This window comes from Carassius gibelio, chromosome B20 (assembly GCF_023724105.1).
Source record: "Carassius gibelio isolate Cgi1373 ecotype wild population from Czech Republic chromosome B20, carGib1.2-hapl.c, whole genome shotgun sequence".
NCBI lineage: Eukaryota > Metazoa > Chordata > Actinopteri > Cypriniformes > Cyprinidae > Carassius > Carassius gibelio.
Genome location: NC_068415.1, coordinates 15,550,688 through 15,573,352, shown reverse-complemented (window position 1 = coordinate 15,573,352; position 22,665 = coordinate 15,550,688). Strand labels below are relative to the sequence as shown.

Below are 22,665 nucleotides of genomic sequence, written 5' to 3'. Positions count from 1 at the left end.
GACTGTTTTGATATGAAGCAGTACTGATACTGTACAATACTGATTTTACAATTTTTTGGCAACCAAGCATTAAAGACCAGATGTAATACAGATTTGTTGTAGACAATGTTTATTTTTAAACAGAACAAAGTTTAATTTGTGAAATTGAATTTCTTTAATTTCTAAACACATTTTGTTCTACTCTGCAGTGCATTTGTAAAAGAGTGTTATTTACAAAGGGGTGTATTAAAATGTTTCCATGTCCATGTGGCATTTTTTAAATATATATATATATTTGTGTTGGGCTTTGCAAATATGAACAGTTCATTCTGATTATATCAAATTTAAAAAGGAGACCACGTAATCTCTAAACAAATAGCAGCCATCCATCATGTCATCACAAAATGTGGCTGAAGAGTCGATCTTTTCCAGTTTCAATCTTACTACCTTTAATCAGTGCATGATGTGCTTAAATCATAGATATATAGATTTCCAAAAATTGTCAGTGATTTACATTCAGGCTCATACAATGATATTTTTCTTTACAGCAAAAAATTGTTAGTATGGCTCTCAAAGGGGAATAAATACTATAAAACCAATTATATAAACACGACCGTTAAAATATTGCTTGGCCAAAAGCGAGGTGCTTGGCATGTTTGAGTCATGAAAATGGCTCTGTTGATTGAATGAGAGACTCATGTGGGAGGGGGACCGTTGGTGTAGCGTAACATGGGGTGGAAAGAGCGGGCAAAATTGTTGGAAAAGGTGCAGCTGTAGTCGTCTTCAGAAAGAGGGACCAAGCAGGCCAGAACCAACAGCAGGAGGAACAGGAGATGCAGAGGGAAAGCCGCTCGCAGGACCCGGTAGAAGAACGTGCGCTGAGGTGACGGCTCACGCTCTGACCTGGAACACAAATCTTTTTAATAACTCTTGGAAACATAAATGCAAATGTATACTGTGTTTATGCATTTTTGGATGGAATAGTATATATTTCTATACTATTTAATATACAAAAATAAATAAAAGGAAAACAGTTTAAATGGCTTGTGTGTGTGCCACTATACCCAGAGCTTTGTGTTGATTTCCTGTCTCCTGAAGCATCGGTTGTGGACTCCTGCAAACGCATGAAATACAAGAATTCAGCACACATCAAAACTACTAAACCAGATCATAAATGATGAGCATGTTATATACATTTTCTTTTTCAATATTATTTATATATGACAGCTACTGCCTTATCTTAATTAATTATATTTGTTGATATGGTGGAATGGGCAAAATACTCTCAAACAAAAAATATTTACATTTTGTGTTTTTTTTGAAAATCTGCATTTATTTAATCAAAATAGAAAAAAAACAGTAATATTGTGAAATATTACAGTTTAAAATAATTTCTATTTATTCTATTAATTTAACTGTAAAGCATTTTTAAACAGATGAAGAATTGTTTGCAAAACACTGTTACCAATCTCTCTTCAATCATCTGGAGATCCTGGTTGACTTGACGTGACAGTAGTCTTAGTTTGCTTCCAATGACGTGGAGTTTTTCCCGGGCTTCAGCGCTGTCCTCCCCACCAGCCTCAGGGAGCAGCTCAGAGAGGATCTCCTGCAGGGAGCTCACCCGCTTCCGTCTGCCCTGCAGCTCCTTTGCCAGATCCTGCCACCAGGGGGTGCAAAACATGAGCACGGCACACAGATAACAACACAAGCTAGAGGTCAGTCTTGATGGAGAAGCTGATGATGTTCTGCTTTGGGTTTCTCGGACTCACCTTCAGGGTGTTCCTGTGTTCCTGAAGCACGGAGGGCTGCACAGAAGGGTCGTTCATGTTCACGGTGTAGCGTCTGCTCTCTGCATGGGCCAGCCATAGCAGTTGAGAGTGGACCGTCTCGTGGAACTCCTACATGAGTGCAGATTGTCAGTGGTGAGAGATGAAGTTTCATGTGGCATTTCCAGTGAGGTTTTGTATAAAAGTCTGACAGCTCTCTCACCTGACAGCGTCCCAGGGTAGTGCGCAGACTGTCCTCCCACCCCTCTAGTCCCGCACAAGCTTCTGTCCAGCGGTGATTCATGCTGCTCAGACCCTGCTGAAGCTCAGGTGCTCCTTCTGTAGCTCCCTGCTGCAGCTCTCGTGCACCCAGGTTCAGAGACAGCATCAAGGTCTTGTAGCGAGCAAATGTCTTCTGCATGTCCTGTGCAATGTGGGGCAAATTAGAGTGTGAAGACAACACATTTTCCTTTCCAGTGTCTCTGTATTAATAATCTAAAAGATCGGATGCAACTTTGATGCTCACTTTAAGTTGTTTGACCCTCTCTTCTAAGATTTCGACACTGACGGCAGTCTCAGGCTTCTGCAGGCTGTCCAGCTCAGGGGTGACCCGGTCCAGCCAGGAAGTGATGTCGTGCAGGTCAGAGGTCAGCTGCTGGGGGTCTCTGGTGCAGCACTGCTCTTTACTAACTGCTTGAGCCTGCAGCAGCTCCCAGCGCTCAATCACTCCTGCACAGAACATGAACTTCATTAAGTGAAAAAGATCCATATATGCACATCCGTCCCTCTTTTTATAAACTAATTAATCCATTCTTTTTATATCTACACATCTACCCAACCGTTCCTCAATTTGGCTATGCAACTATCTATCCATCAATTCATTGAAGGGATAGTTCACCCCAAAATGAAAATTCTAAATTCTGTTGATGAAAATGACAATTTTCATTTTTGGGTTAACTAACATTTTAATCAGTTAGTTTTTCCATCTATTCACTCATTCACCCATTAGTTCATCCAAGTCTATCCAACTTTCCATTAGTCCATAAGTTTATCCACCTATCCATCGGTCTTGTTACATATTTACAGCCCATCTATCAATGCATATGTACATCCAATTTATCCATCTATCTTCTTCTGTCTACCTAGCTATCTATCCATCCATCCATCTACCCAACTATTCATCCATCCATCTATCATCCATTTCTTCATTCATCTATCCAACTATCTATGCATCATTTTAACCCACCTATCCAAGTATGTATCCATCCACTCATCCATCAATTAATCCAGCCACCATCTACCTTTCTTATCCATCCATCCATCCATCCATCCATCCATCCGTTAATGTACTGTACCTACCTATCCAACTTCACATCCATCCACTCACCCATTTCTCCATTCATCTATGGATGCATCTGTTTGTTTACCCACCTTTCCAACTATGTATCCATCCACTCATCCATCCATGAGGTGGCATGAAAATTTAATTATATGCTATTTTTGATAAATAAGAAGCCTTCATGCTTTTAGACTCATCTAAATGAAATGGCAAGTAGTCCCATGCACATGAGATCTGCGTCAGTGCCTGTACCCGGCTATTTGTGAAAATCGTATTACATGACTCACGCAGGACGAGTACCAGACTCTGTGTTGGACAAAGTGTCCGTACCTGACTGCTTGTCTGCAGTCTTGAGGCCAGTGAGGCCTTGTTCCTCCTGCTGTTCCTCCTCATCCAGGATCATAGAAACCCGCTTCACACTCTTAATGCTGCCGCTGCACTCAGACATCAGCTGGACCTGCACAGTGCACAAACACATCACGCATGCACCGCGATCACCCTTCATGCAGGAACTAAACGTTTATGCTTTCAAAGTCTGCCTGAGGAAGAAGACAACTTGCAAAGTTGGTGTTTATGAAAGTGCTGGATTAAGTAGGAAGGGGTATATACTCACGTAGCCTTGTTTAAAAGGTGTGCTGGCATGTGCAGGTGAGGAGTCCAGCTGGAAGGATTTCCTTTCAGGCGGGTTTTGAAAGTGCCAATTCTGTGCTGTGAGTTTGTGAGAGAAAGAGGGAGATTTAAGTCAGTGCTCAAAACCGGCTACAGTACTTCATTTGCGCTGATCGCAGAAATGGACACAAGAAGTAGAATTATTTCACTTTTGCAGGGATCACGAGGAATCAAATCAGACATTAAATTGACAGAGGCTGTTATTGTAGGATAGTGAAGTTGGAACTATATTGAATCCAAAAGTAAATCGACAGCCTACAGTATGTCCTTATGGACCAAAGCTGTGTTATGCATTTCAGAGGCAAAACTTCTGTTTTTTTATAGCAGAGGGGCAAAACCAGACCATCTACTCTAAGGATAAGAGAGCATCAAATCTGTCATGAAAACGTTAAATAATCATGTTATTGCAATGCAAAACAATTATAAGTGGATTTCATAAAAAAAAATTAAAAAGCCTCACACAAACATGTTGTGTATGCTTCTCCAGTAATGAGCAAAGCTTCAAGAGTGTGCAGTTTAGATAAATGAATGTTATTATGTTCTGCGTGATAATGAAAGCTCTAGAGGGGGATAAGCAGGTGCACTGAGCCATGTGAGAGGAAGGGACGCAACCTTCCTCTGCCCTCTCTTATACTTCCTGAGATCTGAACATGCCCAGCTCTCAAGCCTCCTCTTTCCCAACAGAATCTCCCCACGGGCCCAAGTCTTTCATGATAAGAGCACATAGCAGAACAGGGTGAAGGGAGGACGCTTGCATCTTTTGATTTGAGAGAGAAAGTTCTGCGCTGACAAGAAAAATACCAGGCCTTTGATGATCCAGCAAACCCAGTCTATTCATAAGCATACCAGCAGTGATATGGGAGCAAGATACGATGGAGAGAGAGAGTGAGAGAGAATAATGTTGAGAGAAAGTAAAGAGAAACTGAACAGATGTGAATGCGCCAAAAAAATGTAATAAGATTCTGCAGTAATGCACAACTAAAGCCAACTGCACATAAAGGGACATGGAGGCCTACTAAAGGCTCTCCCAAAGATGACTTTGTCACCTCAGATGAGGATTTCTGTCACCTCTAAATCTGGAGGGAGAGAAAATGAATGGCTAAACCAGTAATATGAAGACCCCTTCCAGCAGTCAGAGTCCTGGGAAAAAGTCTCAGCCTCAGACGATGTGCCAATGCACATAAAACTGGCAAGAGCTGGTTAAAAAGTCTCAATCTGACAGCTAAATATATAATTTATGGCTTTATCAAGTTGCTCAAAAAAGTCACATTACATAAATGTGTGGTCAAATTAGCAAGTTTTTGAGAAATGTGGCAGATAAAACGGCCCATTGAAGATGGTACTTTTCAAACCAAGCAGCATCCTGTTGGTCAACGTGATGAAACCAAGGGACCAATTTGAACCCATTGCAAAATCTTTCACCTTCACGCAGAATTCCCAAACACGTTTTGCTGAACAACAGTAAACGTGACCATACCTGACAGGGCAGAGAAGAAAGCAGCATCCTCTTCCTCATCGTGTGAAGAAGAGCCGCCAACATCCCCGGTGTGGTCCCACTCCAGAGGGATGGAATCCACACTCATGGGAGTGTCACGGCCCGAGGGCTCCTGAGGTGGGGGTAACAGACACATGGAGGGCTGGCTGGAGGAGACTGTGCCCTGTGTCCCTCTGGACTGTCCACCATCAAAGACATCCAGCTGCTCCTGCAGCTGCTTCAAAGAGAAAATACTGTCATCCATGCATTCATACTCCTATAACATCACCCATATACAAAGTTATTAGCACAATTCTAGTTCGGATTTATACTCTTAAAAGTATAAAGAAATATATACAACCCTTTATGAAATTTAGCGATTAAAAAAACATTTTTTTAAGTCTCTAAGAGATGCTCATATGTAAAAAAATTATTAAAATGTATATATTTTTATCTATTTAAAATAAAAGCTGAATTTTCGGCAGCCCTTACTATCCCCAAACTTCTGAATGATAGTTTAGCATAACACACTTTTAAATAAAGCTAATTCACAAAAGGGTTCAAAAGGGTCTCAAAATAAGCAAATACATATAAAACCACAACGTAAAAACATTTGAGCATTTATGATACCGGACGGAGACTGGTGAGGCGCTGGTGGAATTGGGCGACTCTGCCAAACACATCTTGACAGTACGTGTGCAGCTCCTCTAACTCATCTTCTATCTCAACAGCGTCTTGAGGACAGCTCCTCTGAATCAGACCCTCCCCAAACACGATCAGAGCGTCAATCTTGTTGGTGTTCAGAGTGATCTCCTTCTTAAAACTCTGGAGAGTAAGAAAGTTTAGTTAAGTTCTGTCATCATTTACTCTTTCCATCTATAGACTAAACTTCTTCATTTAAAGGAAACACCGTTTATTAACCTTCAGCTGTTTCATCTTGTCTTGGACATGGCTCTCTGAGAAGTTCTCCACATTGGTTAGCTGGCGTTCTATCTCATTCAGCCAGATAACGAGGCTTTCACGGGTTCCCTCAAACTCTTCTCTCTGGCTTGTGAAATGCTAAATGAGAAAAAGATGTTCAATTATGCACTCAAGTAAACATAAATGCACAGATAACAAGGAAAAAATGGTGTGTCCGTGTCCTCACTCGGAGTCTGCGCAGTATTGCAGCCACCCTCCTCTGGAGCGTGTCCCATCGCTGGTTCCCATGATGCACCATGGCCCTGAGTCTGCTGGCTGCATCGGCGCGGTTCTCCCATGCCAGTCGTCTGTACTGGTTATTAATAAACTCCAGCTGGGCCAGGCTCTCATGTACCTGCCTTTGGAAAATCTAAAACAACAAATCAAACACTACTAACTATGACCATGCATCTGCTATTGCTGTAAACTGGATATCCAAAAAGATCTCATTTAACACACAATTTCCATGCAAATAGTGTGTTTTTAACATTTCCGAAGTCATGCATAAATGACTAAAACATTCAGTCAATGAAAAACTGCTGACAGGCCACGGATGACTGCTTGAGGAATCTGATATTCCCTTAATCGTACTGATCGTGTTCCTAAAACATCAGGATTAAACATTTGACTTGCACTAAATGATGTAAACACAATGGTCCAGTAGCACAGCCATTCGAAGGCTCTTAGTAAAGCATTTTGTTGGAATCAAACCTCATATTTCTGGAGTTCCTCTTTGGCATCAGTGTACAGGACGTCTGATGAATTGGGTTCAGCAGCGGAGCGCTCTGCTACGTTCAGCCAGTTCTCAAAGGAAGAGTAATCCTCCTGAAACTTGCACCACAGCCTCCATGTCTCTTCAATCCTGTAAACAGACATAAGTATTAAAAAAAAACAAATAGTTTAATGCTATATAAATGTACATTTAAAATGACATTGATGTAAATCATAATAATAAACAATTTAATGTAATACTTAAATATTCAATGTGCATGTGTGCACTTTAAAATACTTTAATGTATCTGCACTGTAATTCATGTTGCACTTATTTATTAAATATAAGATGTCATCTTTCACAAAAGCATAATCTACGTTTGATGAGGTTACAGGGCATTACATCTGAACACATTTTATCATGCAAAACAAACTTTTACCAGTATCTCTTGGAGTCATACCTAAGTCTCCTGTCCAGAGACATGGAGCAGATATTTCTCCAGCGCTGGTCCAAGCGCTGTGTGGTTTGCTGGATTGAGTTATTCTCTCCATCGCTGCTGCAAGCATCCTCATCACGCAGAAGCATGTCACACAGGGTGAGCATAGACGCCACTGTCTCTGTGTGCTGCTCGATGTCACGCTGCAGGTCCTAAACATGCACACATATGTTAAAGACGTACATGTCACTCTATCAAACAGTTAAAAGATAAGTGCGCTTATTTTCAACCAGCTTTGTATTGTTATAATACAAGTAGTATATGTAAAAAATATTTGTTAAAAGTCAGTAAGATTGACAAATCAGAAGTACGTTGTGAATGTTTACGTTTTTGTCAAAAAGGGTACGCTGCAGCCCTTTTTCTTATTTCAAAATGTTTTCAGATGTACACTGTTTTAATAAAAGCTCAATGAATTAGCCCTTTAAACAGTCTGTATTAGTGCTGCACAATAATTCAAAATTAAATCGCAAAGGCAATAAATATAAATTAGGCAGAAGCTGTGATTGTCATGCGTCATCTTTCAGTGAAGCACGGTTCTGTGATCAGCATTAAATCTCCATCCAAAGGCCAAAGGTCGCTCTTGTGCTGAAAATCCAAATATGCCTTGAAGAAGAAACCCACTGCAGCTGAATAAACAGAAGATTGACCTGCTTTCATTGATTCAACATGACTATAATAAACACACGACTACGGCAATATATGGTTTATCAGAGTTCTTATTATTATCATTTTCATCATAATTAAGGATATCTATAATGAAATGCTAATCAACATAAACTTTATCACTGCTTAGAATACAATAAAATATTGTCTTCCTTTATTATTCGGTTTAAGAAGCTACATCATCTAACAGAAGGATTTTTTAAAACAGTCGACAGACGTTATGAACCGAATGTTAAAATTTGTTATTTAATGTGTTTTTTTTTCAGGTGCTTTCAGATAGCAGCATTTAATACACAGTACCATTGAGAAGATATCTTCGTTGAGAAGATACGCAAACAGCTGTCTCTATCGTGAACCATTCCATAGATTTCATAATCCTACAATTATATCGTCTGCGATTATGAATGCGATTTTGCATCGCTTGTCAGAGAACTATGTCTATGTGTATTTAAAGCTGCAGTAGGGAACTTTTGTAAATATATATTTTTTACATATTTGTTAAACCTGTCATTATGTCCTGACAGTAGAATATGAGACAGATAATCTGTGAAAAAAATCAAGCTCCTCTGGCTCCTCCCAGTGGGCCTATTGCCATTTGCAGAAATTCATTCGCTCCCGTTAAGAAACAACCAATCAGAGGTCCGGTCCGTAACTTTGTGTTCAAAATGCAGAAAAATGTATATAATAAGCGAGTACACCATGAATCAATTTTCCAAACTGTGTTTTTGGCTTGTCCTGAATCACTAGGGTGCACCTATAATAAGTGTTTATATTCGGACTATTTTAGATTGCTTCGGGGATACCGCGGCGGAGTAACCCAGTACCTTTGTGATTCTTCATAGACATAAACAGAGAGAAGTAGTTCCGGCTACGATGTTCTTCCGCAAGACGCAAGCAGTTCTGTTTATTAACTGCTAGAGCGTCAAAAGTTCTCTACCGCAGCTTTAATGCTGATCCACCTGAAAGCAGGTGATGGAGATTTACTGCAAATCACAAAACTGGCTTTACTCACTAAATGTGCATGACAATCGCGATTAATCGAATTCAATTAATAGTGTAGCGCTAGTCTGTATATCATGCAAAAGAGTAATAATTCATTTTCACTTAGAAAATTTAAATAATTAATTATTTATAAATTAATCGAAATGTTGATTCATTAAAAAAACATCCCCTAACAAGTACTTTTGAAAACAAATCACAACATTCCTCAAACAAGACAAATTCACCTGCCAAGAAAGGCTAATTATATTGAGGATGTTTTTCAGACAATATGTGACCCGGGACCACAAAATCAATCAGGTGAGGGTCTTTTTTATAATGGATGAATTCCATTTATGTATGGTTGGTTAGTATAGGACAATATTTGGCTGAGATACAACCATTTAAAAGATCTGGAATCTGAGGGTGCAAAAAAAAGTTCTCAGCTATTTATATTACCAATAAAAAATGTAATTTGGATATATTTACAGTAGGAAATTTACTAAATATCTACATGGAACATAATCTTTAGTTAATATCCTAAAGATTTTTGGCATAAAAAAAAATCTATAATTTTGACCCATACAATGTATTGTTGGCTATTGATACAAATATACCCCAGCGACATAAGACTGGTTTTGTGCTCCAGGGTCACATATACAGTATCTGGAATAAGTTGTTGCCTTGGCATAATCTTTCAGAATTTATGCATACATTTTTTTTTTAGAAGAATGTGCCAGTCCTAAAAGACAATACACACTTTTACTAATCTACAATCCGGTGTTTCAGCTCATTAAATCTCCTATATATCTTTTTTTTTTTCAATTGTGATTTGCTGACCTGTTGCTCAGCCAGTCTCTTTTGGATCTCATCTCTGTGGCAGATACTGTAGTGAATGGGTTTGGCCAGATCAGCTTCAATGTGAGTGAGCCAAGAGCGAAGGTTTTTCATGTTCTTATCCAACTGCTGCACTGTCACCAGAGTTTCTGTCAGCTTTTTCACCCTGAGAGAGAGAGAGAGAGAGATTGCGCATTCATTTTGATTCCAGGGCATTATCAAAAAGACCATTTTGGAAAAAAACTTGGGCATTTGGATGAAACCTGAATGTGTCCAAAAGTCCTTTATAACCTCCACTAGATTAAAATGTATTTTCTTTTTTTTTTTTTTTTTTTTAAGAAAAGTAATTGTTAGTAAAGTAACCATTTTCTTTGGTATCGAAGACTTTGTAGTTAAAGGAACCCAATGAAATCCTGTCAAAGTTCGATTCACCACACTTGATGTTAAACAAAACAACAACAAAAAAGATAACCCCATGTCAGATGACACTGAAGCACAGACAAAGGGTGTTTGTCCCATGGGGATTAGCTTGAACCATTTAAGTGTGACGGTGTGAAGCTTCTCATTCTGTTGTTTGAGTGACCGCATGGCCTCACAAACCGTCTGAGCAGCCATACCTGCAGATGGCCGGCTGTGTGATTATAGCCTGCCTGAGTACATACTGTCCTCCTGGCCCCATTGTGCCCCTGTTCATAAGAGATAATATGAGGTGACAGACCATTGCCCCCTCCACCCCATTCCAGCTATACAGCGGGACTAGGACAAACCACACAAGCCATATGGCAAAGCTGAATCCAACGACACTAGTAAGGGCTATGTTAATTCCCCCCACTTCAGTATTAGCACCATCTGGCTGCTTCAGAACACGTCACACCGCAGGACTGACCAGTCACATGACAGGCTGTTGACATCATAGACAAGATTGGAAAGCATGGAGTTGTTTGTTTGCTTGCTTAGGGCCACCACCTGATTCATATACTTGGTATGTGCAAATTTCCAACTGACTTAATGAGATTATGATTATGAGAGCATAATGCCAGCTGTGGTAACCATCCTTAGTACTGAAGATCACATCAAATTCATTGGGATCAACATGGGGAAAAAAATAAGTAAATTAGTTTTATTAGTGGGGAAAGCTTGCTGACATCTGTAACACTGGGACATAGAAATGTGAAAAATCTGAAGAGTTTTAAACAATTTAACAGTGCCAGTGTTATTGTAGCAGAATGTATACACTATTATAATATTAGTTTGTATTTTTGATTAGCTTTTATTTTTATATTTATTTGTAGTTTGTGGTTCTTTTTGAATTTTTTTTTTTTTTTACATTGCTATATAACTTTAGTTTACTTTTTTAATGTAATTTTTAAAAGTAATTCTATTATTTCTTGAACATTAATGTATAAGTTTTTTTCAGTTAGTTGTCAAGGCAACAATTTAATTAGTTTGTTTAGAAAAGTTTACAATTATCAATTTTAACTTAATTTTTATATTTACATTTTATTTCAGCTTTTGGTTAATAACAACATTGAACAGTAACTGCAATAACAACAACAACAATAATAACAACAATTCAGTATTACAACAAGCATACTTATTATAACAACATTATGACAGCATAAATTCATATTAATATAATATTGTTATATACTAGTCCCAATTTTTTTTTCCAATTAAAGGCTTTTCAAATATGCATTTCTATCTACAGGCATAAATTGCTGGACAAAGGCACTTCTTACACCACTTTCCTCTACATGTTTATTTTTGCACCGGAAAGAGTTATTTTCCCAGCATCAGCTTTTTGAACCACTTGCTAACCATCTACTGATCACAACAGTCTAAAAATGAAAGCTTAAGCACTTTTTGTTTTTCAGTCTGGATAAAAGAATCTGTTAAATGAATAGGGGTGCTCCGATCACGATCGGCCGATCGTTAATGCGCATCTCGTCAGTAAAGCCGGTTTTCTAATCAGCGGTTAATTCCATCAGGTGCGTGATTTCACATAGAGCAGCTGTTACTACACAGAGCCGTTGTTAACTGAGAAGATGCGTCAAAAAACGCTGAAAATTAACGTGATTTGCGCATCTTCTCTATTAACAACGGCTCTGTGTATTAACAGCTACTCTATGTGAAATCACGCACCTGATGGAATTAACCGCTGATTAGAGAACCGGCTTTACTGACGAGATGCGCATAACGATCGGCCGATCGTGATCGGAGCACCCCTATAAATGAATATAAAAGACTAATCAAAGGCTTTATGACCACTTACAAGTCTAAATGAAATGCACTAATGAAAGAATGAATCAATCAGTCCTTGAATGGAAAGCAGAAGGGATGCAGGCTAAGGCATTTAAACAAACAAAGAGCTTTGATCAGCTATCAATCAATGCATATAGAGCAACAATACCAATCATCAGGCAAAAATTAAACAAAGGAGTTATCAGTTAAGCATTGATTCCTCAAAGAGTTTTTTTTTTACCACAGTTCAGATTGGCTCATTTGTTTTTTTCTGCTCACCTGGCCTCAATGTTGTCGAACAGGTGGTGCCAGCGGTCGTTGACATCTTGCAAGACCCCGTGGATCTCGGCCTCCTTAGCCTTGTCGCTGGCCAATAGGAGCTGCTCGCCCAGCTGCTTGAGGTGGCTCTTGTTCTCGCTGAAGAGGTTAATCTCCTCCATGTAGTCCTGAAGAGAGATGTGCACAATGAGCACCAGCCTCTCATGTGCTTTACTCATTAACACATCCATCCCAAACAAAACCGACTAACTGCACTATGTCTCTGGATGGGTCTGACAGCTGTCAAAACTACATTCATTTTATCAGCATGAGCCCTCGTTAAAAAACAAGACAAAAGAGGAACAATTATTCCCAGTGACCCAGCGGCAGCCCAAATCCTTTTCACTTTCTTCTCTGCTTTTAATGGTTCACCTGTTTTGTTTAGTCCAGCCTGGCTCACTATGAACAGCAGGCAGCAGAGGTATTATAGCACTGGCCATCAGTAACTGAGCTAGAAAGAGACGATGGCCAGTTTTCTGATATGTGATCATTAGTGACGCGGCCTGAAACCCTCAACAGTAAACTACATGCTAATGACTGCAGAGTGCTTGAGGTTGCACTGTTTGATGGTGAGAGAGAGACTGCACATACGAGGCCATTGTTGTGTATGAACAAAGAGGTAAACAAATGAACAGAGTTATGCATTACAACACTCTGCCCTCAATTTTATAGAACATGCAGTAAGCCAGATTAAAGCTAATCTATGATGTTTAGAAAACAATGTACATTTGTAGCATGTTTGAGTAAAATTGACAAATGCTGTGAGTGGATAGAATAGAGCCTCTGTGAAATGTAAAATCTGTGGGGCCTACCTTAGGAACGCTTAAGTGTGCTGTTCATTTGAGACAGCTTTAATCCTTCATAGATACTCATAATAGCACACAGCATATAATACCATATTACTGGCATACTTAAAGGGTTAGTTCACCCAAAAATCTAAATTATGTCATTAATAACTCACCCTCCTGTCGTTCCAAAGCCATGAATTAAAATAAACCAAAATCCTGGAGTAATTCATTTACTGAATTACCATTGTGTACGAAATGTGCTATATAAATAAACTTGCCTTGCCTTGCCTTACTCAAACAGTACACTGACTGACCTGCTGTGAAGAGAGAACTGAAGATGAGCACAGAGCCGAGCCAGATAATGAACAAAATATTGACTCGTTCTTGAGTCAAGAACCGGTTGCATGGGTTTTCGGATCACCAGTAGTTCTTTCGGACAGTTCAATTCAATAAACCTGTTGAAGAAAATGGTTCACCAGTTCTTTTGCGCTTGACGTAACGGTGTCATTGGCGATGATTGTCCTTCATTCAAGCCTTCGGTTTACCTGGGCTCTTAAAATTAGCACAGAATCAGTTCAGAATCAATCACCAAAAGAATCAGTTCAGTTCAGACGTGCTGCGTGTCAGTCTGCTTCATGCTGAATTACACATGCACAGTATCATCAGCTCCTCGATTCTCGAATCGGACACGTCTGACAGAAACGGTTCTTGACTCGTGAACAAGTCATTATCTGGCTCGGCTCGGTGTTCATCTTTAGTTCTCTCTTCACAGCAGTTCAGTCAGTGAACTGTTTGATTACATGAATTACTCCGGGATATTGGTTTGTTTGAACTCAGAGGGAGTGTCAGCCACATTAAAAAAGTTAACAGCTTCAGTCATTTGTGGATTAATGCGTATTGGAGACACGTACCGTTTAAAACGATTCAGTTCAATTTGGTGAACTGGTTCAAAAAGATCCGGTTACATCGAATGATTCGATCGCGAACCGGACATCACTAAACTGCTTGACAATGCTGAATAAAGTCGTAGTTTTTGCTATTTTTGGACTAAAATTTATTTTCGATTATTAAAAAAATTCTAACCGACCCTCTGATGTCACATGGACTACTTTGTTGATGTTTTACCTTTCTGGAAATGGACAGTGTACCGTACACACAGTTTCAATGGAGGCACTGAGAGCCCTCGGACTAAATCTAAAATATCTTAAACTGTGTTCCGAAGATGAACGGAGGTCTTACAGGTTTGGAACGACATGAGGGTGAGTCATTAATTACATAATTTAGATTTTTGGGTGAACTTAACCTTTAAGATTCTTACAAAATTAGACTAGGAACTCACCATGACAAAGGCACATGGAAACAGATCCATGTGGTGCATTTTTCTCAAATTATCTTAAGGTGGTGTGTTTTTATGGTTAAGTTTCCATGAACATATCATGATTTCACATCTGACATACAATGATATAAATATAAATGATTTTTGAAAGATCATGTGACAGTGAAGTAATGTTTGCTGAAAATTCAGCACCAAAGGAATTTTAAAATATATTGAAACAGAAAGCAGTTACCATATTTTTCGGACTATAAGTCGCACCTGAATATAAATCTCATCAGTCTAAAAATATGTCATGAGGAAAAAAACACATAAGTCGCACTGGACTATAAGTCGCATTCATTTAGAACCAAGAACCAAGAACCAAGAGAAAACATTACCGTCCCAAGCCACGAGAGGGTGCACTATGTGTACAGGAGCACTAAGCAGCATAGAGCGCCCTCTCGCGGGTGTAGACGGTAATGTTTTCTGTTAGTTCATTTCTCCTGGTTCATGTCAAATTAATTTTGATAAATAAGTCGCACCTGACTGTAAGTCGCAGGACCAGCCAAACTATGAAAAAAAGTGCGACTTATAGTCCGGAAAATACGGTATTTTAAATTGTAATAATATTTCATGATATTACTGATTTACTGTACAGCCTTGATGAGCAAAAGAGATTTCTTTAAAAAATATCTTATAGACCCTTATAAAAGTTTTAATGGAAGGGAGTGCAAGTTGTATATTTACAGAACAAAAGACTGTGTGGGAATTTTAATTTCTGGATGAACTTTCCCTTTAAGGAGTTAAAAAAAAAAACATAGCAATAAAGAAAACTCTACCTTTTTAAGTTTCTCAACCATTTCCTCGATACTAAGGTTTTCGCCCCTATGTGCCACTTTTTTCTCCATCTGCATCAGCCAATCACAGAGCTCCTTGTTTTTATCATTGAAGATGATCCAGGCGTTCAGGCGATCACCTATTTCCTGCTTGCGAAGTGACACCTACATACAAGAGGAAGAATAAAGGGTTAAAATGTTTCAGTAGGACGAAAATACAGTAAAGACAGAAAAGTTTCCCAGATATCAGCACTAGTAATGACATTTTATTTTTCATTATAATGACATTTATTCAATCAGGAAATATCTCTGAGAGCATGTGGCCTACTCTCAAGTGCTTCAGAGAGTACAGAAGAACTTGCACTCTTTGTGGCTGGTTCACTACCTCAATTCACATAAGAGAAAAGACTTGAAAACAACTCTGCTCAGAGGTGTCAGGTTACAACTATATGACGTTATTCTTTAAAAGCCAGCCATCCGAAAAGGCTTTTAACAAAACTCATCTCACACTGTGAGATTGATTACTGGACTGTTAAGCAAAAGAGTAAAAAGCAAAGGCCCTCACTTTTACTGCTTTCTGTCAGTAAGGGGTTTGTCTATTAGTATGTACTAATACCAAGACACACTAGGGGACACGGGCAGCGCTTTGTAGTTCCCTGTTGCTTGTGTCATGCCTAGATTTCTGGGGCTTACATGCGGCCTTTTAAAAAGAACAAAGGCATTTTCACTGCTACATTTGTCAGTGAAGGCTACACGTTTTCCTTGATCCATTAATGTCACACTGTAATAGAATGTGATATTGTAGTTTTCCTCCAAAACAAGAATATAAATCATGAGTTTGAAAGAAACCACAAGGACACAGGTTAGTTAATCACTTCTATTCACAACCTTTTTCTTGAAAGCATTATTGATGCATTTCCTTCAGCTCAAGCCACTTGCCCCAACAATATGCAAAGACAAATAAAAGAAAAACAAGGCCTAGCTTTGCCATCTGTCATTCATTCCAGGGAATGTTTCCACCTGCAACCTGTTGGCCGCAGACACACAGACAACGTACACTGACCTCATTGGCTCGGTTCTGGCGTCGGGCCAGAATTTCAAATAATGATAGGACTGAAAACACACAATAACAACACCACAAACTGAAAAAGGGGTTCATTAAACAAGGCACACTGAGTTATTTGGTGACAAGCCCAAGGGCTGGATGTAGGCCATGCAACGATCTGTCCTAAATCTGCCTGTTTTTAATTGCTCAGGCCGTTTACAGTTACAGTGCAACTCCATTCAAACGTCAGCGGACCATTCAAATACTTTACTTAATAACGGCAGACCGGACACCTGCGCTACAGATAATCTCTGAAAAAAGTCTCTGAAAAAAAAAAAAAAAAAACATTTGTTCTTCAGCAGAATACAAAAGGTAAATGTTTGAGAACTATCCTTGCCAATAGTATTAGTAGAGCTGTCAAGCTCCAAAAAGTAGTCCATGTGTCTCGTGCTATATTTAAAGTCCTCTGAAGTCATATGATTGCTTGGCATGAGTAAATAAATAACATTAATTTAAAGCAGTATTCAATAAAAAAAAAACCAAATCTTTTCAGTGTACTGGTTCATTCAGTTCACAAAACTGGCCTGATTCTGTTTTGGTCTGAATCATTTTTATCATGAATTATAACAAAGTTAAATTAAACTAAAAAACTTTAACTTTTTGAGTTCAACTGTTCGTTAATGGCTTAATAATTCTGCTGTAGTGGTAACATCCTCACAGATGAAAATAATTCTTCTCAAACTGATATAGTGCATGTGGCATATGAACAACTTTCATGATACTTCTATGGGGATTTTTGCATCCTTTTTAAATCTTGCATGGGCATTCATTCTCTATTTGTTGTAATGCATGGAAAAGAGGAACTTACATGATTCAAAATTTCTCCTTTTGTGTTCCACAGAAGAAAAAAAAAACATACGGTTTGGAAGTAAATGAAAATGTTCATTTTGGTCTGAACTGTCCCTTTAAGGCAGGTGAAACATTTTTTTTCATTCTAATGAGAAAACTATAATTATATTTTGATGAGAAAAGTATAAAAATAACTATAAATCTATATCAATTCATATACATTCTCATTTTCCCTCTCATTTTCTGTGCCAAGTTTCCCCCCAACTTCCAAAGGTGAATCATTGTGTGCCTGTCAATGCTGGCTGGACAACAGCCTCTCATTCCCTCCTACTCTCACTCTCTCTCCTCTCAAACACAAACACTCACTCACCTTCAAGCACAGTTCTTCCCATTGGCTGTGAAGTTCTTCCACCTGTCCCTGAAGCAGCATGGTGTCTGTGGGCAGCACATACTGAGACACGTCTGCCTTCATGGTGGTCAACTCTTTCAGTCCTCCAGCCCAAATCTGCAGCGAGTCCTCGTCCTCCTGCATAACACGGCAACCAGCGCCAAGTTAAACTTCCCTTCTCTGCCGCACACTAACCCTAGTCCTCTCTCTCCCTCTCTCTGTGTCCCTGTCATTAACGCTCAGGATTAAGGCCTGCTGGATGGGACGGGGGAGGGGAGGAGGCGGAGAGGGGAGGGCCCCTTTCCCATAACAGCATGGAAAGGGGTGTTGGGGTAAAGGCCAAACATCTTAAAGATACTATTATTTCCTTTGTTTGTCAGTTTCACCCACCTTTATTGAAGGACTGTTCCTCATCAGGGCTTAATCAGCAAGAAATAAAACCAATCTCAGCAGGGTTATGGGCTATTAACACATTTCTAAAGTGATATGATTATATCAACAGGTGTTTTTTTTTCTTTACCTTGGTAAAAGTTTGAGTGCATTAAGATACAGCAGAACTCGTTGGCAGATAAAAGCACTTTGTTAAACAGTCATCAAAGCCAATCGGCAATTAAACTGTCTCTGCCAGTTGATGACAAATTACTCATGTAATATAATAAAAACTGGCACAATTCAAGCAGCAGTTTTCTACAATTAACTATGTTTGGAGGAGTCACCAATTAAATGTAAACAATGCATACATTTAATGTTAGCTATTTTACACCATAGAGCAGGGTCCAAAAGTCTGAGGATACTAGGGGAAATGCTTTTAATTTTTTTATTGATTGATTGATTGATTGATTGAATACATAAATATAAATATATTTTTTCATTAAATATTACACAGCAATTTGTGAAAGCAAGACTGTTATCAAAATAAACAATACTGAAATCAGTAAGACAGGAATAAATGAAATTGAAATTCTTACTGTTTTAATGTATTTGCAATAAAAAAAAAATGCTTTGGTGAGCATCTTTCAAAAACATTAAAACTCTTACCGACCCCAAATATTTCAACAGTAGTGTACATTAATTTTAGGAGTGTTTTGTATTTGGTTTGTTTCCCTTTTGCATTAATAACTTAAGCAAGCAAAAGCAAAAAAATAAAAAATAAGCAAAAGCATCTGACCATCTGCACAATATCATCACAAACTAGCTTACATTTAATTGGTTAATACATTGTTTAAAAAAAGTTATCTTTATACTATGCCAATGTTTCCTAACCTCTATATTTTTCCAAATTCTAAAACCTTTGCCCCAAAAAAAAAAAAAAAAAATTTTTTTTAAATGAAATGTCTTATTTTAATATATAACTTCTATATAAATATTTTACCTTGATGAGCTGCATGTGAATTTCTAGATCTTCTAGCTTCTCTGGCAGTGGACTCTTCAGTCTTGCTTTTATCTCTTCCAGTTTGAGAGCACTCTCAACCAGGCCAGTTTCACAGAGCATCCAGTTCTGCAAGAAACAGCAGCATCTCTTAATTAGGGTGGAAGATGTTTGCCTCAACAATCTATTCTACACTGTAAAAAACAACACCAGATCATACAGTTAAGACAGCATTTCCAGCACTGAATACAGTCTTGAGCTCTACCTACAATATGTGTGGCATAATGTCAGTTATGTCATTTTTGATCCTGGAACATTCCTTTAAATGCATAAGTTCTGATTATGAATGCCACTGATGTGCTTGTATTTTGGGTGCTGTTACAGTGTTATCTCAGATCAGGGAAAGGGATTTCCCATTGTGAGCAAACGCACACAAAACACACTTCCAACCATATCACTCTCTAAACCCCCTTCAAAACAATGATGTCATCATTCCTAACAGAAGAGCCAATCAGAGCTGGTTATGAGTGGGCGTGACTGGTGTTATATAATATCTAACAGTCCAGAGAATCAGCCTCTAGTTTAAGGTGACACAGAGCCCCACTGCTTTCTGGTTAATACTTCAAACTAATTTACAATTGCAATGGTCAAATTTATTCCTTTAAATATGGTCCAAGTTCTCCATGGTGCTCCATAGAATTATACATTTGCATCTTGTCATCAAAAGTCTATATATGCTGTTGTTGGTATGACTGTAACTGCAATCAGTTTATGTTGCTCTGAAGCCTGTGTGAGCTTATTAAGGTTTTGAAAATGAAGTAGAATGGAATATAAAACAGTTACCAGGCACATAGATAACAGCACTTTGCAAGCTTTGTTCCCACATCTACCTATACTTTAGGACTTTGTGGGATCGTGTGTGAACAATGACAGATGACCCACGTAGACACTGAACTGCACAGTGGTTTAGTAGTCGCAGTTTTGAAAGCCCTCGTTCTGTGTGATTTATAGATTATGGAAAGATTACGTCTGATCTCTCATCCTCAAAATGAAGAACTTTCTCAGTGAAATGCTCAGCAGGGTATGTAGGTCAATGCTGACTAAGACAGACCCCCATATTAACCAGTGATTCTGCTCAGTTCATGCAAATAAAGAATTGAATATAACAAGGGTGTCAGCACTAATCGGACTGATCCAAAACCTTCTTATACTTATACTACATATTTTTTTATTCTTGTTTGACATTCTTGCGATATCTAAGCAATACGATTCAAAACATCTGTCTAACAGAACAAAACACCAAATATTGGCAGATTCGAAATATTTTGAAAACTGTACCAGTTTATTCCCTACATAGTGTAAACGTGAATCATTTACAGTAGTATATGTCAATGAAAACTTACACATATTAACCAGAAATGTAAGAATTGGGTCACATACATGAGTTATGGTGTCTGCAAGAGCCTTTCTTTTCCCCACAAGGACACAGCTTCGCTCCCACATCTCCTTGAGCGCATCCAGTTCGGTCTGAAGGCATGTCTGCGTCTGCGCATCTGAAAGCGGAAGGATCTGTCCTCCTGCTGCCACAGTCTGCCTGTACAGTTCTTCATGAAGCTGTAGTTGCTCCTCGGTCCACTGAGAGATAGATAACATGAAAGATATTAATGATGATGTTGGATTCGACTTTATAGTCCAAAATCAGCATCTAAAAGAGTTATATTCTCTTTGCTGAATAATCTTACCTCAAAGTCTTTTATAGAGTATTTGATTTGCTGTAAGCTGCATGGATCCAGTCCTGCTGGTGGCACAAGTTCTTCGATGTGTCCGAGTAGCTTTGAAAGTTTCTTTGAGCCGAACTCATAGAGTTCCCACTGTCCTATCAGCTCTTCCAGACATTTGTCTTGCTGCTGGACCCTCTGCTGTGTCCCCTGCCATCGTGTCTTTAGCTGGGTGAGGCTCAGGATCTGATGACTCCTGCTCACAATGGAATTTGTTCCTCAATATTTTAAAGGTTTGTTAAAAGTAAAGTCAAGAGCATTTACCAAGGATAAAAGTGTTTAGTTCACTCAAAAAAAATTACTAACTCTTAAGTCATTCCAAACCTATTTTTGGCCATTGTCTGAAGAAAGGAATACATTTTTAATGAAACCTGAAAGATCTGTTTCCCACCATTGAAAGTCTATTAATGCTCAAAAAATATTGTAAAATAATACTTGGATTGCATTGTTCAATTCATTCGGATTTCTTTTACAGTCACTTTATGAATCATGAACGTTTTGTGTGAATGGACATTCAATGTCCATAATCTGTGAAAAATGACAGGTTTTTAATTTTTGGGTAAACTATCTTTTCAAAATAGTGGCATTACAGATTTATTTATTTTGAAAAGAGACCATGTCACAACTGATGAGCAACACATAATAGAGATGTTAAAATCATAAAACAAACTGCAATTCCACTGGCCATTAGCTTTGACAGTCATCTGAAAAATAACACGACCACATTTTATATAGCTCTCTATAAGACATTTGTTCCTGCCAATGAGAAAAAAAAGCTACAAAAAGAGGTCCAAAAAACATCTCGAATGAAACCATGCAGGAGATCCACCTGAAGCAGCAATTATTGGCTGAAAAGAAAAAATGATTTCATGCTGGTAGCACATGAAGTTTCATTTCCTGAGAGTTAGCCGGCTTGTTCCAGCGCTGAGCTCAAAAGAGCTCTTCCACACCAAATAACTCCAAGAGTTATGGCCTCATCTGGAGCCCACGAAAAAAAATAAAAAACAGTTGGAAAACCTTGGTTTTAATTACTCATCGGGAGACATCCTGTTCCGAACAAATTATTACACCACATTCTTTGATTTCTTATCCATGGCAGAGCCCCACACTGGAGGTTAGTAAGAAAATTCAGAGGTTACTGAGTATTAGGAGATAAGTTATTGAGTCTAGTGTTATAAAGCTCACCTGTCCTCATTCTGACTGCTCTCCAGGAAGCGTGAAGCCTCACTGATCATGGCATCCTGAAGCTGCTGGCTGATGAGGACCTCCACTTTCAACCTCTGGAAGATTTATTACTAATATATGAATAAATGAGCTCTGTTCGACCATTTCAAAAACAAATTACACAATACTCTAAAACCAAAAGTTCCTGTTGCTCTTATTTTACTGAAAAGAGTTAGGGAACATTGATAATGTTACAAAAGATTTATATTTCAAATAATGCAATTTCTATATATTTCTATTCATGAAGAATCTTGAAACACCATTATCACAAAAAGATTAAGCAGTTGTTAGCACTGATATAATCATAAATGTTTATCTGACTGAAGTACTAGCTGCTGAAAATTCATTTCAACTTTAAATATTATTTAATATTATTTCAGAGTATTACAGATTTTACTGTATTTTTGCTCAAATAAATCAGCCTCGGTGAGAATAAAACACTCCAAATGTAAAAAATAAAATAAAAAAAAAACAACATCAACCGCAAAGCTTAATAGAATTTGTAACTTATGTAGTATTAACAGTATTAAAACCATGAAATGATCAAGTCAATATTGTAGTTTATATGGATCATAGCTAGCATTAACTAGCAAATTTTTGTCTTTGACACATCCATAATATCATATAATATATATATAATT

General features: G+C 38.3%; 2 protein-coding genes across 8 annotated transcripts in view; one reads left to right on the top strand and one right to left on the bottom strand.

Annotated features, from left to right (window-relative positions):
* Window positions 1–90, top strand: part of LOC127983692 (estrogen receptor beta-1-like) — a 17,458-nt gene extending 17,368 nt beyond the window's left edge. For all 3 annotated transcript variants that reach the window (XM_052585915.1, XM_052585917.1, XM_052585916.1), the window contains exon 11: window positions 1–90. This exon is cut by the window's left edge and continues 1,031 nt beyond it. The gene's annotated coding sequence lies outside the window, so the exon portion shown is untranslated.
* A 2-nt stretch (window positions 91–92) lies between these two features.
* Window positions 93–22,665, bottom strand: part of LOC127983691 (nesprin-2-like) — an 83,653-nt gene continuing 61,080 nt past the window's right edge. For 3 of the 5 annotated variants that reach the window (XM_052585911.1, XM_052585910.1, XM_052585914.1), the window contains 22 exons: window positions 21,986–22,080; window positions 20,765–20,996; window positions 20,463–20,657; window positions 19,026–19,151; window positions 17,636–17,791; window positions 15,375–15,536; window positions 12,394–12,560; window positions 9,877–10,039; window positions 7,360–7,547; window positions 6,899–7,049; window positions 6,375–6,557; window positions 6,149–6,286; window positions 5,858–6,052; window positions 5,231–5,465; window positions 3,698–3,792; window positions 3,415–3,541; window positions 2,272–2,474; window positions 1,969–2,169; window positions 1,749–1,877; window positions 1,445–1,636; window positions 1,044–1,093; window positions 93–882 (listed from right to left, as the gene is read on the bottom strand). In XM_052585911.1, the coding sequence (XP_052441871.1) occupies window positions 675–882; window positions 1,044–1,093; window positions 1,445–1,636; window positions 1,749–1,877; window positions 1,969–2,169; window positions 2,272–2,474; window positions 3,415–3,541; window positions 3,698–3,792; window positions 5,231–5,465; window positions 5,858–6,052; window positions 6,149–6,286; window positions 6,375–6,557; window positions 6,899–7,049; window positions 7,360–7,547; window positions 9,877–10,039; window positions 12,394–12,560; window positions 15,375–15,536; window positions 17,636–17,791; window positions 19,026–19,151; window positions 20,463–20,657; window positions 20,765–20,996; window positions 21,986–22,080 (3,591 nt within the window). In that variant the 3' untranslated portion in view covers window positions 93–674. The remainder of the gene's footprint in view (window positions 883–1,043; window positions 1,094–1,444; window positions 1,637–1,748; window positions 1,878–1,968; window positions 2,170–2,271; window positions 2,475–3,414; window positions 3,542–3,697; window positions 3,793–5,230; window positions 5,466–5,857; window positions 6,053–6,148; window positions 6,287–6,374; window positions 6,558–6,898; window positions 7,050–7,359; window positions 7,548–9,876; window positions 10,040–12,393; window positions 12,561–15,374; window positions 15,537–17,635; window positions 17,792–19,025; window positions 19,152–20,462; window positions 20,658–20,764; window positions 20,997–21,985; window positions 22,081–22,665) is intronic. The other 2 variants (XM_052585912.1, XM_052585913.1) reach the window with 1 other exon arrangement.